Genomic DNA, 18,404 nt, shown 5'->3' on the forward strand with positions numbered 1-18,404 from the left:
CAGGCAATCTCACACCCGAACGTCACTTGCGAAACAATGCCACACTCAGCTGCACCTGGCACAAAGATTTTCCATCTTGCGGGAAAACATTCTAGATGCCAGCAGGCTGAGAGCGATTGTCACCGGGCTAATTAAGCAATTAACCCTTTCTCTGCCACCACCTCTACCTTATGATGAGCCCAGAGGACGCTCGTAATACCAATTATAACTTTAGAATAATCATCTGTAACACGTGCTGTCACCGCAGACAGGAATGTCCAGAGGATTTATTCTAGACAGTAGCGCTCTTTAAGAGACAGGTTCTTTGGTAGCTTTGCATTAAGAGCTTAGTGACAAGATTAACTCTTTCAAAATAAGGTTTAATAAAAGGGTTAAAATTGGTGCAAAATAAAAATATTTACAGAAAAATGGGTTTCAAAGAAATAGAGACACAATTCAGCAATTTAGAACAATAAGATAAAGAATTAGAAATAAGAATACTTGCAGTCAATGTCCTTGTATTATCAGAGTTTCAAAAGCTGAGCCAGTGATCAGTTCTCCACTTGCTAGATGTTGCTTCTTTGATGGTACAAGAGAACTGAAAAAAAACATCTGCTTCTTTCCTTTTCTCTGAGACCCCAGGGGGTGTCACCAGAGGTCCTTGACCAATAAACCCAGTGGCCCTGGGCGGCTCTAGGCTCAGACAATGGCAAGGAACCTCCCGTTTAGACAGATTTATAACATAATTCATATCTTCCAATATCTACCAGGTGTCTTCTTGAAACTGATATATTATTGTGCCGCATTGAATTTTACATCCAGACACCAAACACAGGTTATCTCCAAGTAACCTCTGACCCGTAAGGCTTCTGACAGCTAGCTTGTCTTCCATAGGAGCGAACGTGATCATGTATGATCTCGTTCCGTTCAATATTTTATTTCTCATCCAAATATATACTTTTTGTTATTGTGTCATGTTCCTGTCTGCATTTATGAATTGGGTATGGATTTGTTAGATGTATGGGTACAATTTGGCTGGGGAATTCACAACCCAGCCTGGTCAGCCTTAGTGGACATCTGCCAGGATGTGCTGAGATAAGGTTCCTAGATAAGGTTCTTTGAAGTAACAGCTCTATTGAAGTCCAAGCCCTGCATTCCAGGAATTAACACTGAGGAGGGGGCTGGGGTGAGGGGCTGTGAGAGTTGCCTTTTAAACTGTCATGGCTGCTGGAGTAACACAAAATGGTTGCTTGACAAAATGGTGTCCCAGTGCAGGACAGCATTACAATACCCACCAAAAAGGTAACCTTCTGAGACAAAGAAAGCAGAGAAATCTCCCTAATGTTCTCAAAAGGAGGCTTCTGAAGAACAGATATCAAATTCAGATCCCACGGAGGAAGCGGAGATAGTCTCAGGGGTAATCCGCTTGCCAGTTCTCCACACCTGGAATGTGTACAGCAGAGAGGGCTGGATCAAACTTTTCTGCCCAAGCCAGAATCTTGCCCCCCGCCCCCGATGATTGATGTAAGCCACAGCTGTGGCGTTGTGTGATTGAATCCGAACCGGACAATCTCGCAGATGAGTCGACCATTGGCTGAGACAAAGCTTTATTGCTCTGAGCTCCAAAACAAAAATCGGTAGTGTTGACTCTTCTACTGTCCAGGTTCCCTGGGCACAGAGCTTTCCTAGCAACCCGCCCCCACCCGACAGGCTGGTGTTTGTGGTCACCAACATCTAAAACAATGGCAGAAAGGACTTGCCCTGGCTTAGTGCTGGCGACTGAAGCCACCACGACTGGCAGCAAGCTGGTGGTGGTCACCCAGGATCTCCTGCAGACAAACAGCACAGAGGAAGAGTTGCTGGCCGGCTGACCAGGTGATGTCATCTGCTTCTGCTCAGGACACTGTGTCCTGAGATGTCCAGCTTTCCCACAGGTGTAGCATCTGCAGGTGTCAGTTGCAGTTGAGGTGACACCAGAGACTGCAGGTGCTGGTTGATGGGGAACTTGACTCATAGGTGCAGGAGGTGTTGCCACGTGCGATTTCCCTTTCGCGCCATACAGAGGAGCCTTGCAATGGTCAGATACCCGAGTGTGGATGTAGGTATCTGCCAGTTCTGTTGCTGCTTGGGCAGAGGCTGGCTTCCGTTCCAACACAAACTGTCTGACGTCTGTAGGACAGATGTGCAAGAGTTGATCTCCAATCATGAGATCCTCCAAGGACTCAAAAGAAATGGCGTTCAAGCCTTTAGTCCACTGCCGGAATGTGGTGCGTAAGCGGCTTACCACATCCATATATGAGTCCCCAGGCCAGGGGGTGACATCCAGTGGTACTCCAGTGTCAGTCTCTGCTGGCCCATCCTGCGAGGCCATTCCTGAATCACTGGGCTCTGAAGAAACGGAAGCCTCCTCTTCTGGTTCCGCCAGATTCTGGCTTGCCTGGATATCATGCTCCTGCAGGGCATGAATCATTCCTTCACGATTTTTGCCACTGACGTCAAGTCCTCTTGATGTGCACTCCGTACTCAGATAATTTTTATTCCTTTTCTTATAATCCGATAAACCAGGCATGTTTGCAAGCAGAAAAGATAGAACAGAAAGCAAAGTTAGAAAAGAGCTGTAGAAAGTAGAGGTTGCTGTGTGTCTCTTTTAAAAAACGAAAAATATGCACCAGCTTGTCTCTAAGGACTGCTTTCCACAACCGTTACTATCCTTCAGTGCAGAGCTAATTCCTAACAGTGCACTGACTGCTCTTAATGCAAGACTATCCCACGTACGCTGCCAGCCAATATGTGTGACGGTGGCGGGTATCAGACCCCTGAATTCTTATCCAACTCGTGACCAAAGACCAGGCAATCTCACACCCTGCCGTCACTTGCGTAACAATGCCACTCTCAGCCGCACACCACAATCTAGATGCCAGCAGACAGAGTGATTGTCACCGGGCTAATTAAACAATTAACCCTTTCTCTGCCCCCACCGCTTCGTTTGAGCCCAGCGGACGCTCGTAATTTTAGAATTACCAATTATGATTTTAGAATAATCATCTGTAACATGCGCTGTCACCGCAGACAGGAGTGTCCAGAGGATTTTATTCTACACAGTAGCGAACTTCAAGAGACAGGTTCTTTGGGTAGCTTGGCATTAAGAGCTTAGTGACAAGGTTAACACTTTTTCAAAATAAAGTTTAATAAAAAGGTTAAAATTGTTGCAAATAATATTTACAGAAAAATGGGTTACAAAGAAATAGAGACACAATTCAGCAATTTAGAAAATTAAGATGGGAATATTATGGGAGGCCCATAAGACAGTGGTGAGAGGAGTCCTCATAAAACATGGAGCACGTATTAAAAGAGAAAGGAATGAACAACTTCTAGAAAGACTTAGAATTTTAGAGACGGAACATAAGCAAAGCCCGGTGGATACAATATTGATCGAGCTGAAGTTGGTTAGAAAACAGATAACGGACCTGTTGAAATATAAGGCTAAGGCCGCCTTACAAAGATGCCGCAAGTTAAACTATGAGACAGGTAATAAATGTGGGAAAATATTAGCTAGAACCGTACAGGAACAGAGGACGAGATCGTATATACCACATATTATCTCAACAGAGGGAGTTAAGAAAACTTTACCTACACAAATACTGGGAGAATTTGAGAAATATTACACTTCATTATATAATTTAAAAGAGACACCACCCCGGCAGCAAGATATGGATCAATATTTAGCTCAATCACAGCTACCAAAACTATCGGAGGAAGATCGAGAATACCTAGAGACTGAGATCACTGTAGAGGAGATAAAACAGGTAGTTAAATCAATGAAACCCGGGAAAGCACAGGGCCCGGATGGCCTAACGACACAATATTACCAGTTATTGATCCATATCTTGGGCCCTTATATGGTAAAATTATATAATGCAACAGGCTTAGATGGGAAATTGACGAGAGATACACTTACAGCTCATATCTCACTAATATTAAAAGGAGGGTAAAGATCCAGCTTCATGTAGCAGCTATAGACCAATATCTCTATTGAATGTGGACTTAAAGGTATTGACTAAAATCCTAGCAAATAGACTGGCAGAATTTCTCCCAAGCCTAATACATTTAGACCAAGTAGGTTTTATGTCATCAAGAGAGGCAAAAGATAATACTACAAGAGTTCTTAATTTGATGCAAACCGCAAAAGAAAAAAAGACCCCTTATGTAGTGCTGAGTACGGATGCAGAGAAGGCATTTGATAGGGTGGGGTGGCCATTTCTGTTTTCCCTACTCAGACACATTGGAATGGGAGAAGCTATGATAGAAAAGATAACTAGAGTATATACAGAGCCGATAGCTAGGGTGAAGGCCAATGGCTTATTATCTGAAGCATTCCCAATAAGAAATGGCACAAGACAGGGATGCCCATTGTCACCCCTCTTGGTTGCCTTAAAAGTGGAACCTTTTCTGTGCAGAATCCGATTAAACCAAGACATTGAAGGTATAAAGGTAAAGGAGAATCAATATAAAGTAGCTGCTTACTCAGATGATTTGTTATTCTCTTTGACCAACCCGGGTATTTCACTGCCGAACATGTTACAGGAGTTCAAAAAATTTAATGCTATGTCTTATTTAAAAATTAATTATGGAAAATCAGAGGCAATGGGAGTGGGGATGCCCACGGCCCAAGTGAACTTACTGAAAGCCAGTTTTGGATTCAGATGGAAGGATGATGCAGTGAAATACCTGGGGACTTACATACCAGCGAAGTTAATACAGGTTTATGATCTTAATTTCCTGCCTCTATTGGCAATGACTAGGAGGCTCCTTAAACAATGGCATGGCGGATGCATTCATGGTTCGGCAAATGTAATTTGCTGAAGATGATAGTGTTGCCCAAATTTTTGTATTTGTTTCGAGCACTCCCGGTTAAGATACCGAGTGTTTTTTTTAAAGCAATACATTCCCTTTTTGTAAAATATATATGGGCCCACAAAAGATCGCGAATAGCACGTAGAACTTTAATTCTATCAAAAAAAAAGGGAGGGTTAGCATTGCCGGATATCCGAGCTTACTATCATGCAGCCCATGTGAGTAGGGTCTTAGACTGGTGGCACCACTCGGAAAATAAACTGTGGATACAAATCGAACAGACACAAATGGAGATAGATTTAAAGAGAGCATTATGGTGCTTTCAAACACTGCCTAAAGAGCTGAAACATCACCCAATAATAGGAAACACATTACGTATATGCGCACACCCAAATATATATAGTAAATTAACAAGGAAAGAGTCCCCCTTGTTCCCAATACTGGGGAATCCTCAGTTTTCCCCGGGCTTAGATACTAGACAATTCTTAATCCTAAGGGAAAAGAAACAGGAACAAGCCTTGTCATTCTTGATACAAAATAAATGGCCTTCAGTTAATCAACTGCTGGACAGAAATGGACCATATAGCCTGCCTTTTTGGCAAGCAGTTCAATTACATCACTTCCTGGCTTCAATACAGAACCCGGATAGGTATAACAGAGTATTAACAAGATTTGAAAAATACTGTGTGGAACCAGGAAATTTATTACACATACATAGTTACATAGTTACATAGTAGGTGAGGTTGAATAAAGACAATAGTCCATCCAGTTCAACCTGTGTAGGTGTGTGTGACTGTAATCATCTAACATAGCCCTCAATCTCCTGATCCTTGAGATGTAAGTCTAAGAGTCTTTTGAAAGTCACCATACTACCCGCAGAAACCACCTCTTGTGGTAGACAATTCCACAATCTTGTAGCCCTAACAGTAAAGAACCCCCCACGTTGCCTGAGGTTAAAACGCTTCTCCTCTAATCGCATTGTATGTCCTCGAGTCCTCATGCAATTCCTTCGAATGAACAGCTTTTCTTCTAAGCTGAGATCCCCATTAAGATATTTATAAATTGCTATCATGTCCCCTCTCAGACGTCTTTTCTCCAGGGAAAATAAATCGAGCGATTGCAGCCGCTCTTCATAGGTAAGGTCCTCCAACCCCCTAATCAGTTTAGTTGCCCTTCTCTGGACTTTCTCCAGCTCCAACACATCCCTCCTGAGGACTGGCGACCAGAACTGGACAGAATACTCCAGATGCGGTCGGACCAGAGTTTTATAAAGTGGAAGGATTATAGTCTTATCTCTGGAATACATCCCTTTCTTTATGCATGCTAATATTCTGTTGGCTTTGGAAGCTGCCGCTTGGCATTGCATGCTGTTGCCTAATCTATCATCAACTAAGACTCCCAGATCTTTCTCCATTTTTGATTCCCCCAAGGGTTCCCCTCCTAACGTGTATTGTGTTTTTATGTTTTTGGTCCCCAAGTGCAAAACCTTACACTTCTCCACATTAAACCTCATTTGCCATGTCGTTGCCCACTCCGTAATTTTGTCCAGGTCATTCTGTAGGATATCTGCTTCATGATGTGCAGTTATTGCCCTGGCCAATTTTGTGTCATCTGCAAAAACTGATAACGAACTACTGATCCCTTCCTCAATGCTGTTTATGAATAAATTGAACAAGGTTGGTCCCAGGACTGAGCCCTGGGGCACCCCGCTTACTACCTCAGACCAGTCTGAGTATGCGCTGTTTATTACTACCCTTTGGACACGGCCTTTTAGCCAATTCCGTATCCAAGAGCAAACCCTGCTGTCGATACCTGCAGACCTTATTTTATAAATTAAGCGCTTGTGGGGAACTGTATCAAACGCCTTAGCGAAATCCAAGTACACCACATCCACTGGTCTCCCCCTATCTAGCTCACAGCTCACTTCCTCGTAGAATGCTAAGAGATTGGTTTGACAAGATCGCCCATTTGTAAACCCGTGCTGGTTACTACTGATGATGTTGTTGTCTTTAGCATACTCTACGATATAGTCCCTTATCATCCCCTCCAAAAGTTTACATATTATTGATGTCAGACTGACAGGCCTATAATTTCCCGGGATATGTCTCTGGCCCTTTTTGAATATCGGAATCACGTTAGCCTTCCTCCAATCCCCTGGTACATCTCCTGTCCTAATACTGTCAGCAAAGATCAGGAACAGTGGTCTAGATATAACCATACTGAGTTCCTTGAGCACTCTCGGATGTACGCCATCCGGGCCTGGTGATTTGTTTGTGCTAAGTTTATCCAGTCTTTCCCTGATTTCCCCCTCTGTTAGCCATAGTGGCAAGTCCTGTGTATTACTACTAACCATACAGTCATGGTCAGTGTACCCTTCCTTTTCCTGCGTAAAGACTGACGAGAAAAAAGAATTCAGCACGGTTGCTTTTTCAGTGTCCTCTGTAACCATCCTCCCATCATCGCTAATTATGTGTGCAATATGCTCTGCCCTAGTTTTTTTGCTGTTGATATATTTAAAGAATTTCTTTGGGTTTTTTTTACTATCCTCCGCTATTTGTCTCTCAAAGTTGATTTTAGCCATCTTGATTTCGTGTTTACACTTCTTATTTTCCTCCTTGTATTGCTGGAAGGCCGATACGGTGCCCTCTGATTTATATTTCTTGAAGGCCAATTTTTTTCCCCTAATAAGTTTTTTAACGCTACGGTTTAGCCAGCCAGGTTTGGCTTTGTCTCTTCTAAATTTATTCCCCATAGGAATGCACTGCAAGATGCCTTTGCTTAATATTGTTCTAAAGCATTCCCATTTTTCCTCTGTGGTCAGTGATCCCAGGGTTTGGTCCCAGTTTACCCTTTCCATCAATGAGTACAATTTTGGAAAGTCTGCCCTTCTGAAGTTTAGGGTTCTTATGTTCCCCACTTGCCTTTTTATATTGTTATTTATACTAAATGTGATCATCCTGTGATCGCTAGAGCCCAGGTTGTCCTGGACTCCTACCTCCGAGATTATGTCTGGGTCATTAGTGATCAATAGATCCAGGATAGCATTCTCTCTAGTAGGGGAATGCACCAACTGCGACATGTAGTTATCCTGTAAGGTTTCCGTGAATAGCCGGGCCTTATGCGAGTGTGCAGTCCCCTCTTCCCAGTCAATGTCGGGATAATTGAAGTCCCCCAATATGATGACTGATCCTAGTTTTGCCGCTTTACCTATTAGTGCTAAAAATTCCAGCTCTACCTCCTCCCCTTGGTTAGGTGGCCTATAGCAAACCCCCACAACTACTTTTCCCTTATCTTCTTCCCTATCGAGTTCAACCCACACAGATTCTAAATCCATGCTCATCCCATCCGTAATGTCACTCCTTTCTAGCACCTTTATATTGTTCTTGACATAGAGACATACCACTCCCCCTCTTTTACCAACCCTGTCCTTCCGGTACACCGAATACCCTTGGATATTGGCCAGCCAGTCATGTGAGGGGTCGAACCAAGTCTCCGTTATTCCCACAAGGTCTATGTCCTCCTCATGTACTAACATGTCCAACTCATCCATCTTATTAGCTAGGCTCCTGGCATTAGCATATACCCCTCTTAGTTTTACGGAAGTTAAACGTGATTGGCGGTTTTGTTTATTTCTGTTTGGTCTGCTGTTCTCCCGCACAGACCCGCCAATTGATGATGTTGACCTACTGTCGCTATTGACCCTACAACTGCCTTCAGTCCTCTGCTCCCTCCTGACTGATTCTATTTCTGAGCCCTCCCCCCCGTCTCCTAGTTTAAAAGCCCCTCCAACTCGGTGGCCATCTTTCTCCCCAAAAGAGCTGTACCGTCCCCATTAAGGTGCAGCCCATCCTTACTAAAGAGCCGGTAGCCGACTGAGAAGTCAGCCCAGTTCTCCAGGAACCCAAACCCCTCCTTCCTACACCAATTCCTCAGCCACTTGTTAACTTCCCTAAGCTCCTTCTGCCTCTCCTGTGTGGCTCGAGGTACAGGCATACTATCGATTTCTTATGATTTATTGACAAACTCGGAGGAGCAACCTAAACTTCCATGGGTGGGAAAATGGGGAAGGGACCTGGAGTGTGATTTGACAGATGAACAGGTACAGAGGATAGTAAGACTTGCCTTTAAACCATCTAGATGTACCAAAACTCAGGAGACGAACTATAAGTTTATAACGAGATGGTACATCACACCTAGGAAATTACATAACTGGTATCCAAGAGAAACCAATAGTTGCTGGAGATGTAAAAAAGAAGTAGGCACGTTAATCCATGTCCTCTGGGCCTGTCCAGAAGTAAAACCATACTGGGAGAGAGTAAAGGATATAATCCAGAAATTTACCGAATATAGAATAGAGGAGAGGCCGGCTTTCTTCTTGTTGCATCTGTCAGATATCCCGATAAGGAGATATGAAAACTCTATTATCCCTCACCTGGTGAATGCAGCCAAGGCATGCATCCCGAGTAATTGGAAAAAAATACAACCTCCTTTAATAATGGAATGGATAAATAGAGTAGAGGAAATAAGGAGAATGGAAGAGTTAATTGCAACTTCACAAAATAGACAGGAAAAGTATAAGAAAGTATGGGATGCATGGAATCAGTTTGTAGTCTCTGAGGAAGGGAAACAACTTACAATAGGATAAAAGTAGTTTCGAGGAGATGATGAATATCTTTGATTGCTGGCCGTGGATAAGTATGTATATAATTATTATTTTTTCCTTTTTTTTTTGGGTTGTTGTCACTGTTGATGGTGGGAGGGAGGGAGGGAAAGGGAGGGAAAGGTTTGGGAAAGGGGGGAAAAAAAGAAAAAAGAAGGAATATAGGATGTGTAAAATATAAGATGAATGCCAAAATACCTATTAAATTAGAGACATATTTTTCACTTAGAATATTAATGTATGTATTATTGAAATTCCTGAATAAAATTTATATTTGAAAAAAAAAAAAAAAAGAAAATTAAGATAAAGAATTAGAAATGAAATACTTGCAGTCAATATCCTTGTATTATCAGAGGTTCAGAGCTGAGCATGTGTGATCGGTTCTTCCCTTGTTGGATGGTACCTCCTTCATGTTAAAATGAGAACTGAGAAACTTATCAGCTTCTCTCTTTTTCTCTGACCCACAGAGGGTGTCACCAGAGGTCCTTGACCAATAAACACTGGGGCCATGGGCAGCCCTAAGGCTCAGCAAATGCCAAGGAACCTCCCTTTTAGACAGATTTATAACAGAATTCATATCTTGAAATATGTTTTGGTTACCTTCTTTAAACTGCTAGTCCCTCACTCAGCAGGTGAATTGCCTTTAAACTATACCAAATATGAATATTTTTATCATACAGGGAATATCTTATCGCTCTTTTCTATTCCATGTGCGATAGGGGGATCATGCATGGTCTCATTTCATTCAGTATTTTATTTGGCATTCAAATATATACTTTCTAGAGACATATCTTGGCTGTGTTTACAATTATGATTGTGTGTGAATGTATTACAGTTCTAATGGCCAGCTGGGCAGTGTGGTATTTACGACCCAGCCTGGTCAGTCTTAATGGCTTGCTCATTTATAGCTTTACACATCTGCTAGGCGTCCTGTCTGCGGAGATAAGGTTTGCTTTGAAATAACAGCTCTTTTGAAGCTCGCATACTAATGTTAAGTGACCCAGGGAGTTAATTAGCTTGAGGAGAGGGCTGGGCGAATCAGTGGTCCCTGGTCTACCTGTTATGGCTGCTTTAAACAAAATAGTTGCCTGACAAAATTGTGTCCCAGTGCACGATACCATTACACAAGGGTTCCCAAATAGAGACCTGATTAAGACCAATTAAGGCATCAGGGTAGATTTCTTGAAATTGATATTCCACCCGAGCTCTTGCAGGGTACTGACAGTCATCGACAGATCGCCCATCAGGACTGAATGAGAGTCCGCTCTCAATAGTACGTCCAGATACCCCAGTACCCCTTTGGCGCAGCAATGCCAACAACGGGGAAAGTACCTTGGTAAAAACCCTGGGAGCGGAGGCAAAACCAAAGGGTAATGCCACGAATTGATAATGCTCCTCTGCTACAGCAAAGTGAAAAAAACGCTGATGCCCAGCGTATATAGGGATGTGTAGATATGCATCCTTGATATCTATGGAGGCTAAGAAGTCTCCCTGGTGTAGGGACGCCACTATCGTGTGGATGGATTCCATTCAAAACTTCTGTACCAGCACAAAGCGGTTCAGAGCCTTGGGATCCAGGATTAGACGCACCTTGTCCTCTTTTCTGGGCACAGTAAACAGGTTTGGATAAAACCCTTGAAAGCGTTCCTGAGAGTGAAATGGCACAATCACCCTTTGTGCAAGCTGATCTTGTAACGCCTCTCGCAGATCCCTTAACCGGTCTGTAAACAGGTGCAGATTGGACAGGAAGAACATGTCCGACGGTCAAGACCGGAATTCGATCTTGTACCCTGATCAGTTCAGTTTGTGAACCCATTTGTCCTGAATCAGGGAAGTCCAAGGTTCCGTAAAGAAGCAAATACGTCCCCACACCCCAGAGGCGGGTGGGGGCGCCCCTTCATGCAGACGAGGATTTGTCTGCAGAACTGGACTGGCCGGTCTTTGATTTGCCTGTCCATGGCTTCTTGGAACCCCCAAAAGACCTTAACAGCTTTCCTTTTTCTTGCAACCCAGAGGTAAGAAAAAGCCGCCTATGAGCAGTGAAGGAAGGCCCCCGCCTATGACGTGGTGCCTTGCCCTTAAGAGGGTTAAGGGAACAGAGTACTCTTCCCATCTGTAGGCCCTTTGATCAGTTCATCCAGAAAAGATCCAAACAACCTCTCTCCTGTAAAGGGAAGGTCAGTCAAGGCCTTCTTAGAACCCTGGTCTGCTGACCAGCTTTTTAACCACACCATGCGTCTAATGGCAATCCCCACTGCAGACACCCTGGCAACTAGGGGGGCTGCATCAAAGGACACGTCACACAAGAATATAAGGGCTTGAGCCATCTGGTCCAGGAGCTCAATCAGTGTCGGGGGAATCTGTTCAGATTCTAAGTTCCCCTTAAGTAACTTAACCCACTCAGTGACCGTCTGCGACACCAGAACGTTCACAAAGATTGGTTTTAGTAAGGAAACCACCAACACGTTAAGTGGCGGGATAAACTCCACCCACGGGGTCTGTAAAAGCCAGGGATTCCTCCACCGGAACCACAGTAGACTTATTCAATCTGGAAACTGGATGAACCACCTTTGGTGGCACGGTCCATTGAGTGGAAACCGCCTCCGCAAAGGGTTAACGGCATTTAAAGCGATTGGGCACTACTAGCATGTGCTTAATGCACCGCCATTGTTCGTTTACAATATCGTCAAAAAGCTCCGGACAAGGAAACACCTTGCCTGACTACTGAGCTTTGCGGGAGCCAAAAGACACCTGCGTACCTGATGCTGTAGATTCATCTGCCATTTTTAAAGTTTCCTGCACGGAAACTGAGCGCTTCCACCAATGCGTGTTCCTGTGCGGCGGCTGAAGAGGACAGCTTCTCTTCACCATCTGAATGCGAGGACACCAATACATCAGAATGGGGAGCGTCCGTGGCGGCCATATCTGCCTTAGAATCTGAGGATACCACCAATGGAGGTGAAGGCAGCGGACGTTTGCGGCTATCAATTTTGAACACAAAATCTACCTTTGACACCAGACTTTCCAGGACTGCTGTAAAAGCAGACAGAGACTGTGACCCAGAGGGTCCCGCAGCCACACCGAAGGGGTCTGTAGGTGAAACATTGTCCTTTTCACCGATTAAAAATGATGCAGTGTCACTTTAAAAAGATTGCAAATCGCGATCCCACCGCTGTACTAGCAGAATCACAAATCCCAATCCAATACAATCTGATAGAGTGAGGAAAACCTACAAGGGACCCCAAAAACATTACCCAACCGCTCAGGAGGCTTGCTGGAACGTTCTGTGAAACAGAAAGTAAAAATGTTATGATACAGGAAAAAGAAACAGAAAAAAATGCCAGTCATTGCTAGATCAAAAGTACCATGCCTGCTGCCTGGATCTGGACTACAAAATGGCCGCCCCATGCATTCCTATGGGGAACCAACAGAAAATGTCTGACAATACATAGTCAATGGAAAAAAAAAAAGCCCGACTCTAAGCAAAATGGGGGGGTCCCAGACAAGTGCCATCGAAAGGTCCTTAACAAAGGACCCCACCAGGTCACCCCCCCTGCATGCAGGAACACCGCAGCGGCCGCAATATTACCGTTCCGCAAGGTAGGAACCTACTAGGGGAAGGGAGGGGGGAATGACGGGTGGGGGGATGCTGGTATGTCCGAGAGAACCAAGGGATCTCCCGAGGGTCTGACCATTACCAGGAAGGGGCCCACTACCCCCCCCCCCTCCCTAGATCGCCAGAGGATTGGCGGGACAGCATTACTCCCCATACCATGGTACCAGGTGGGCGCCACTCCGAACAGACCACCTCCCACCCGGGATGGGGGTGCTGCCAGCCAGGGGGTACATTGCGACTCAGGGCGTTCCAGGTCTTCACGTCCCAGTGAGACGGTCCACTCGCACACTTGTCCCCATCCATTGGGGCTCTGTCGTGGCGAGGCCTAGAGCTGGACTACAACCTGCTCATGCTCGCTGGCAAGGCTGGGAGACCATAAGGATCTAGATTATGCAGGCCGAAACCTCACCGGCTGTTGCTTGTAGTTCTCCAGGAACTCTAACTAGTAAATAAAAGTTACATATAACAAAAGTTTCCCTTTTATATAGCGAACACCGAAGTCCCAGCAGGGAACTAGGTCCTACTCCTAAACTAGGCAGAAACAAACTGGAAGCTGTAGCAGAGTGTGTGGAGTTATGCCTGCAGGGACAGCCCCATTGGCGTGGTAAAGCTTTTTCCTGCCTAGTGTCCTATTCCTGATGGCAGGAGCCTTACCCAATGGTCTAAGAAGATATGGAGCTGCGTCTGTTAATGGACGATAGAGAAATTTAATTTTAATAATGCTTAAAATGTTGAAAGCATGATGCAAGTGTGCACTAATACCCCATTATACCAACTGTGTTGTATATGCATAGTGGATGTTATTTTGTCACTATACAATAGTACATCCGTTTTTCAGATTGACCACTGTTCTTTCCCTCAATGAATAATTGTATGATATCGAAATGCGTTGGAGCTACTTTATAAAACTGACACACACGTAATCATTTAGGGAGTGTAATGCTGTGTTATCGATCAGCTGACTGGTTTTATTTCTTTATGTGTATTGCTTTTATATAAAGTCTGAATAAAGCATTTTTGTTTTTTTATTAAGTGCCCAAAAATCCCAACCAAAAATAGTTTTCGTTGTAATCTATTACTAAGAGCTTATATGCCAGTATTAGGTTTTTATATAACATGCTCGCTAGCATGATTTTCCAAAAATATATTATAACAAACTGTAGTCTTCCAAATTCTTAGAATGTCTCGCTGTGAAACGAGAAGACAATTAAAGAGGAAGACAACTCCTCAAAATTGTATTTCTTTTTTTCTTCCCTGCAAAGTAAATGCATAATGTTCTAGTATGCATCGCATACTAGCGCTTTATGTGACACTTACCTCCAACGAAGCCCCCAATAGGGCCCTGAAGAAAGGGCATGGGTGGCCGTTTCTTCAGAGCGCATGTGCCAATGACATCAGCTGCATGCACTGCAAATATCTCCTAAACGGTGCAAGTTTAGGAGATATTTACAGCACCTATAGGTAAGCCTTAATATAGGCTCACCTATAAGTAATTAAAGTGGGTTTACAACCACTTTAAGAAGCCCATAGAATAGTCGATGAAAAGATTGACTTCTGTACAAACCAGCCTGCCTATACATTGATTGAAATTAGTTTGATCCCTGCTGAACTGGACGAATTTCGATCACTGTATGGTCGGTTTGGTCTCATTGTGTTAATGCTAGAGAGAAGAGGGTGCACTGTGCATGCACACAGTCTGATTGAGCCAAAACAGCTGCTGTAGTCACTCTTTCAATGTGTGCCTTATGCAGTGAGGTGCGTACAGCCTACCTATATAGAGGGGAACCGGAGCACCATTTTTTACTGGCTGGACAGTGCTATGTCATGTGCTGGGGATCCTGGATATGATAGGTGACTTTTTCTGAGCTTTTCCCACAAAACCTTCTAACTCCTTCAATGATGTGCTGCTTATGGCAGTGTATTATTTATTATTTGAAATGTTTATGTTGGGGAGAGTCCTACAAGCCTCCTTTTTGACCAACATATCAGACCATTCCAAGTACAAATCTAGGGGTCTCCATGAATACTATTCCCGCGCTCAACAAAGCAGGGTAAAAATCGACAGAACAGGTAAAATGTCATCTGAAGTGACTGCATTCTATCTTATGCAGTCACTGTTCTGGCATGCAGACAGCCATGGGTAAAGAAGCTACTGAGTACAATACCCAACAGTGGAGATTCATTCATCCATGATGTTTTGTGTGTATGGGGAAATAAAATGATTATGCTTCCCTGGCCTGGGCATGTAACGAGGCAAGTCTAGCCATGTATGGCTATACATAGTATTACTCTTTGCTTCTCAAACTTTCAAGACTTTCATAGTGAGCAGACATGTTGATGTTCTTATTGCCACAAAAAACAAATTTTTCTTTTAGGTTTACATTATTAAACAATTAGAAGACATCCCACCTTGACCTTTCTCAATAAAAACTACTTTTGATTCAGGAAAGATGTTGGATCCTGTGATTGTCATCTCCGCTCCACCGGTTACTGAGCAGGTATTTATGCTATATTTGTCCACTTGAGGTAACTCCTGAGCAGATCGTTGGGCTGACAATCAAGAAATAAACAAAAAATGTTAGATGACAGCAGGCTCGATGTGCATGCATATATTTTATACATACACCCACACACACACACACAAATCAAACCAAACAGAGAAAAGGATTTCAAACACCAGAAGCCTTTAAGTGAATTGATTTAAAAAAAAAATGCAGCCCAAGAGACTACTACCAAACTTGGGGATTGGGGCTTCTTGATCCCAAATTGAAAAAAGAAAAAAAGAAAAAAAAAGCTCATAGCAGTACTCTGTGTTAAAATGCCTTATACCAAAACCTCTGTGTCAGAGCTCCCGACTTCTCTAGTATGATGAACAGCAGATCTTCCCCACTGGCCTTTGTAGTTACTCCTGCTGACACCTAGGCACTACAGGACAAGATAATGATATAGGGGTTGTCTGGAGAAACCAGAGTGCCCGAGTAACATGGCTTATTCACACCGTATGGGATGGGATTGGGAGCTCTTCTACCAAGTGAAGATTCAGCAAGCTGGCCACCAGACAGTGAAGTATAAGGGCTCATATTGACAGGTGTTATCCTGCATTTGATGCACATTTGGAATACATGTCAAAACCAGGTCAGCAAAATTCCAGTGACTTTAAAGCAGCGGTACACTTTGCAGGTCAGAGGTTGTGTTTAGTCTACTTTGCGTTGGATTGCATTTTATTGGACACATGATGCCTTGCTGAGGAATGTTTGACCTCCAGGCAAAGCAGTTAAAAGGCAGAATTTTTTTGTCAAATGCTGTATTTGACATTTGAAGGCAGCTGCATGCATTTAAATGGAACAAAAATTAATCAAATGATATGATGAGAATGCTTGTTGTCGTGAACCTTAAATCACGGGGTACTGTGTGCATTTTTAACTCCGTCAGTTTTGCTTTAAAGCTTAAAGTGGAATTCCAGACAAGAATGATATTCTCCAACAGATATCCATAATTACAGGCAACCACTTTTTACTTTTATTAATGGTTGATTAGAAACAATGACCTATTCAAACTATTCAGGACCCCTCCTCTCTTGGACCGACAAGGACTGCTTTGAGCAGGCAAAATGTGACTACTTGCTGACACTTCCCTGTTCCACTGTCAGTCCCAGATCTTCCAGCCAGCTCGGCACTCAGTCCCTCCTTATTTTCCTTTCATGTGAGGTATGCATATCACATGCTCATGTGCATTTGTCTGTCTCCATAATCCCAGCCAGCCAGCTCCACTCTGCCTCACAGCAGTCCGGCCATTTATCTCCCCCTTCCACACACATGCCTTCTCATGAATAAGGGAGCTAGAAGATAAAGTGCATGCCCACCAGCAGCTATGTGTTTGCCAGTGCAGGGTAATGCAGTCATGTGAAAGGGAGAAATACACAATTTAAAAAAGGTACGAAACAAATGATTTTTAACTTTTGGAGCAGAACAGGAAGGGTATTTATAGCTTAGGGTTGCGGTGGCTCTTTCAATACATTGAAGCTTTACAACCACTTTGAGTGCAAACTGAACTAATATTAAACTTGTATGTTCAACTAGTAAAGAAAATAATAATTAAAAAAAAAAAAAAGACTCCCTCTCAATGTTTTACACAACCTTAAAGTTCATAATTTTTAAAATACAGAGGGGATCCAGACTATGGAGACTGGCCATCACTCCTTCGACTTTAATGACTGCAGCAGGAGCCAGACCCATAAGATCCAGCAAAGAGAAGCTACAAGTTGCTTCAAACCCCCATCATAGTTACATACAGTGCCTTGAAAAAGTATTCATACACCTTGACATTTTCTGCATTTTGTCATGTTACAACCAAAAACCTAAATATATTTTATTAGGATTTTATGGCAATAGACCAACACAAAGTGGCACATAATTGTGAAGTGGAAGGAAATGATAAATGGTTTTCAAACGTTTAATATCTGAAACTGTGGCATGCATTTGTTTTCAGTCCCCCTTTATTCTGATACCCCTAACTAAAATCCCAGTGGAACCAATTGCCTTCAGAAGTCTATTAGAAAATAGAGTCCACCTGTGTGCAATTTGATTTCAGTATAAATACAGCTGTTCTGTGAAACCCCCAGAGGTTTGTTAGAGAACCTTAGTGAACAAACCACATCATGAAGGCCAAAAAACACATCAGAAAGGTCAGGAATAAAATTGTAGAGAACTTTTAAAGCAGGGTTAGGTTATAACATAGCATCCCATGCAGAGTATGGCACAACTGCAAATATACCAAAACATGGCCATCCACCAACACTGACAGGCTGGGCAAGAGAGTATGCCCACAGGAGAACTATTAGTTGTGCAATCCACAAATCTGGACTTTATTGAGTGCCAAGAAGAGAGCCATTGTTGAAAGAAAGCCATGAGAAGTCCCATTTGCAGTTTGCGGAAGCCATGTGGGGGACACAACAAACATGTGGTAGAAGTGTTCTGGTCAAATGAAACCAAAATAAACTTTTTGGCCTAAAAGCAAAACGCTATGTGTAGAGAAAAACTAACACTGCACATCAACCTGAACACACTATCCCCACCATGAAATATTGGGGTGGAAGCATCATGTTGTGGGGATTTCTTCAGCAGGGACAGAAAAGCTGGTCAGAGTTAATGGGAAGATGGAGACAATCACTGGGCAAAAAGACTTGAGACTGGGGGGAAGGTTCACCTTCTAGCAGGACAATGACCCTAAACATACAGCCAGAGCTACAATGGAAGCATATTCATGTGTAAGAATGACCTAGTCAAAGCCTAGACC

The 18,404-nt window shown here is 43.4% G+C and overlaps 1 protein-coding gene across 1 annotated transcript in view; it reads right to left on the bottom strand.

Annotated features, from left to right (window-relative positions):
• NFATC3 (nuclear factor of activated T cells 3) overlaps window positions 1-18,404 on the bottom strand; it is a 973,084-nt gene that overhangs the window by 384,052 nt on the left and 570,628 nt on the right. The window contains exon 6 of the mRNA XM_082271077.1: window positions 15,519-15,659. Coding sequence (XP_082127203.1) covers window positions 15,519-15,659 — 141 coding nt within the window. The remainder of the gene's footprint in view (window positions 1-15,518; window positions 15,660-18,404) is intronic.

Source organism: Pelophylax lessonae, assembly GCF_965119305.1.
Source record: "Pelophylax lessonae genome assembly, chromosome: 10".
Taxonomy (NCBI): domain Eukaryota; kingdom Metazoa; phylum Chordata; class Amphibia; order Anura; family Ranidae; genus Pelophylax; species Pelophylax lessonae.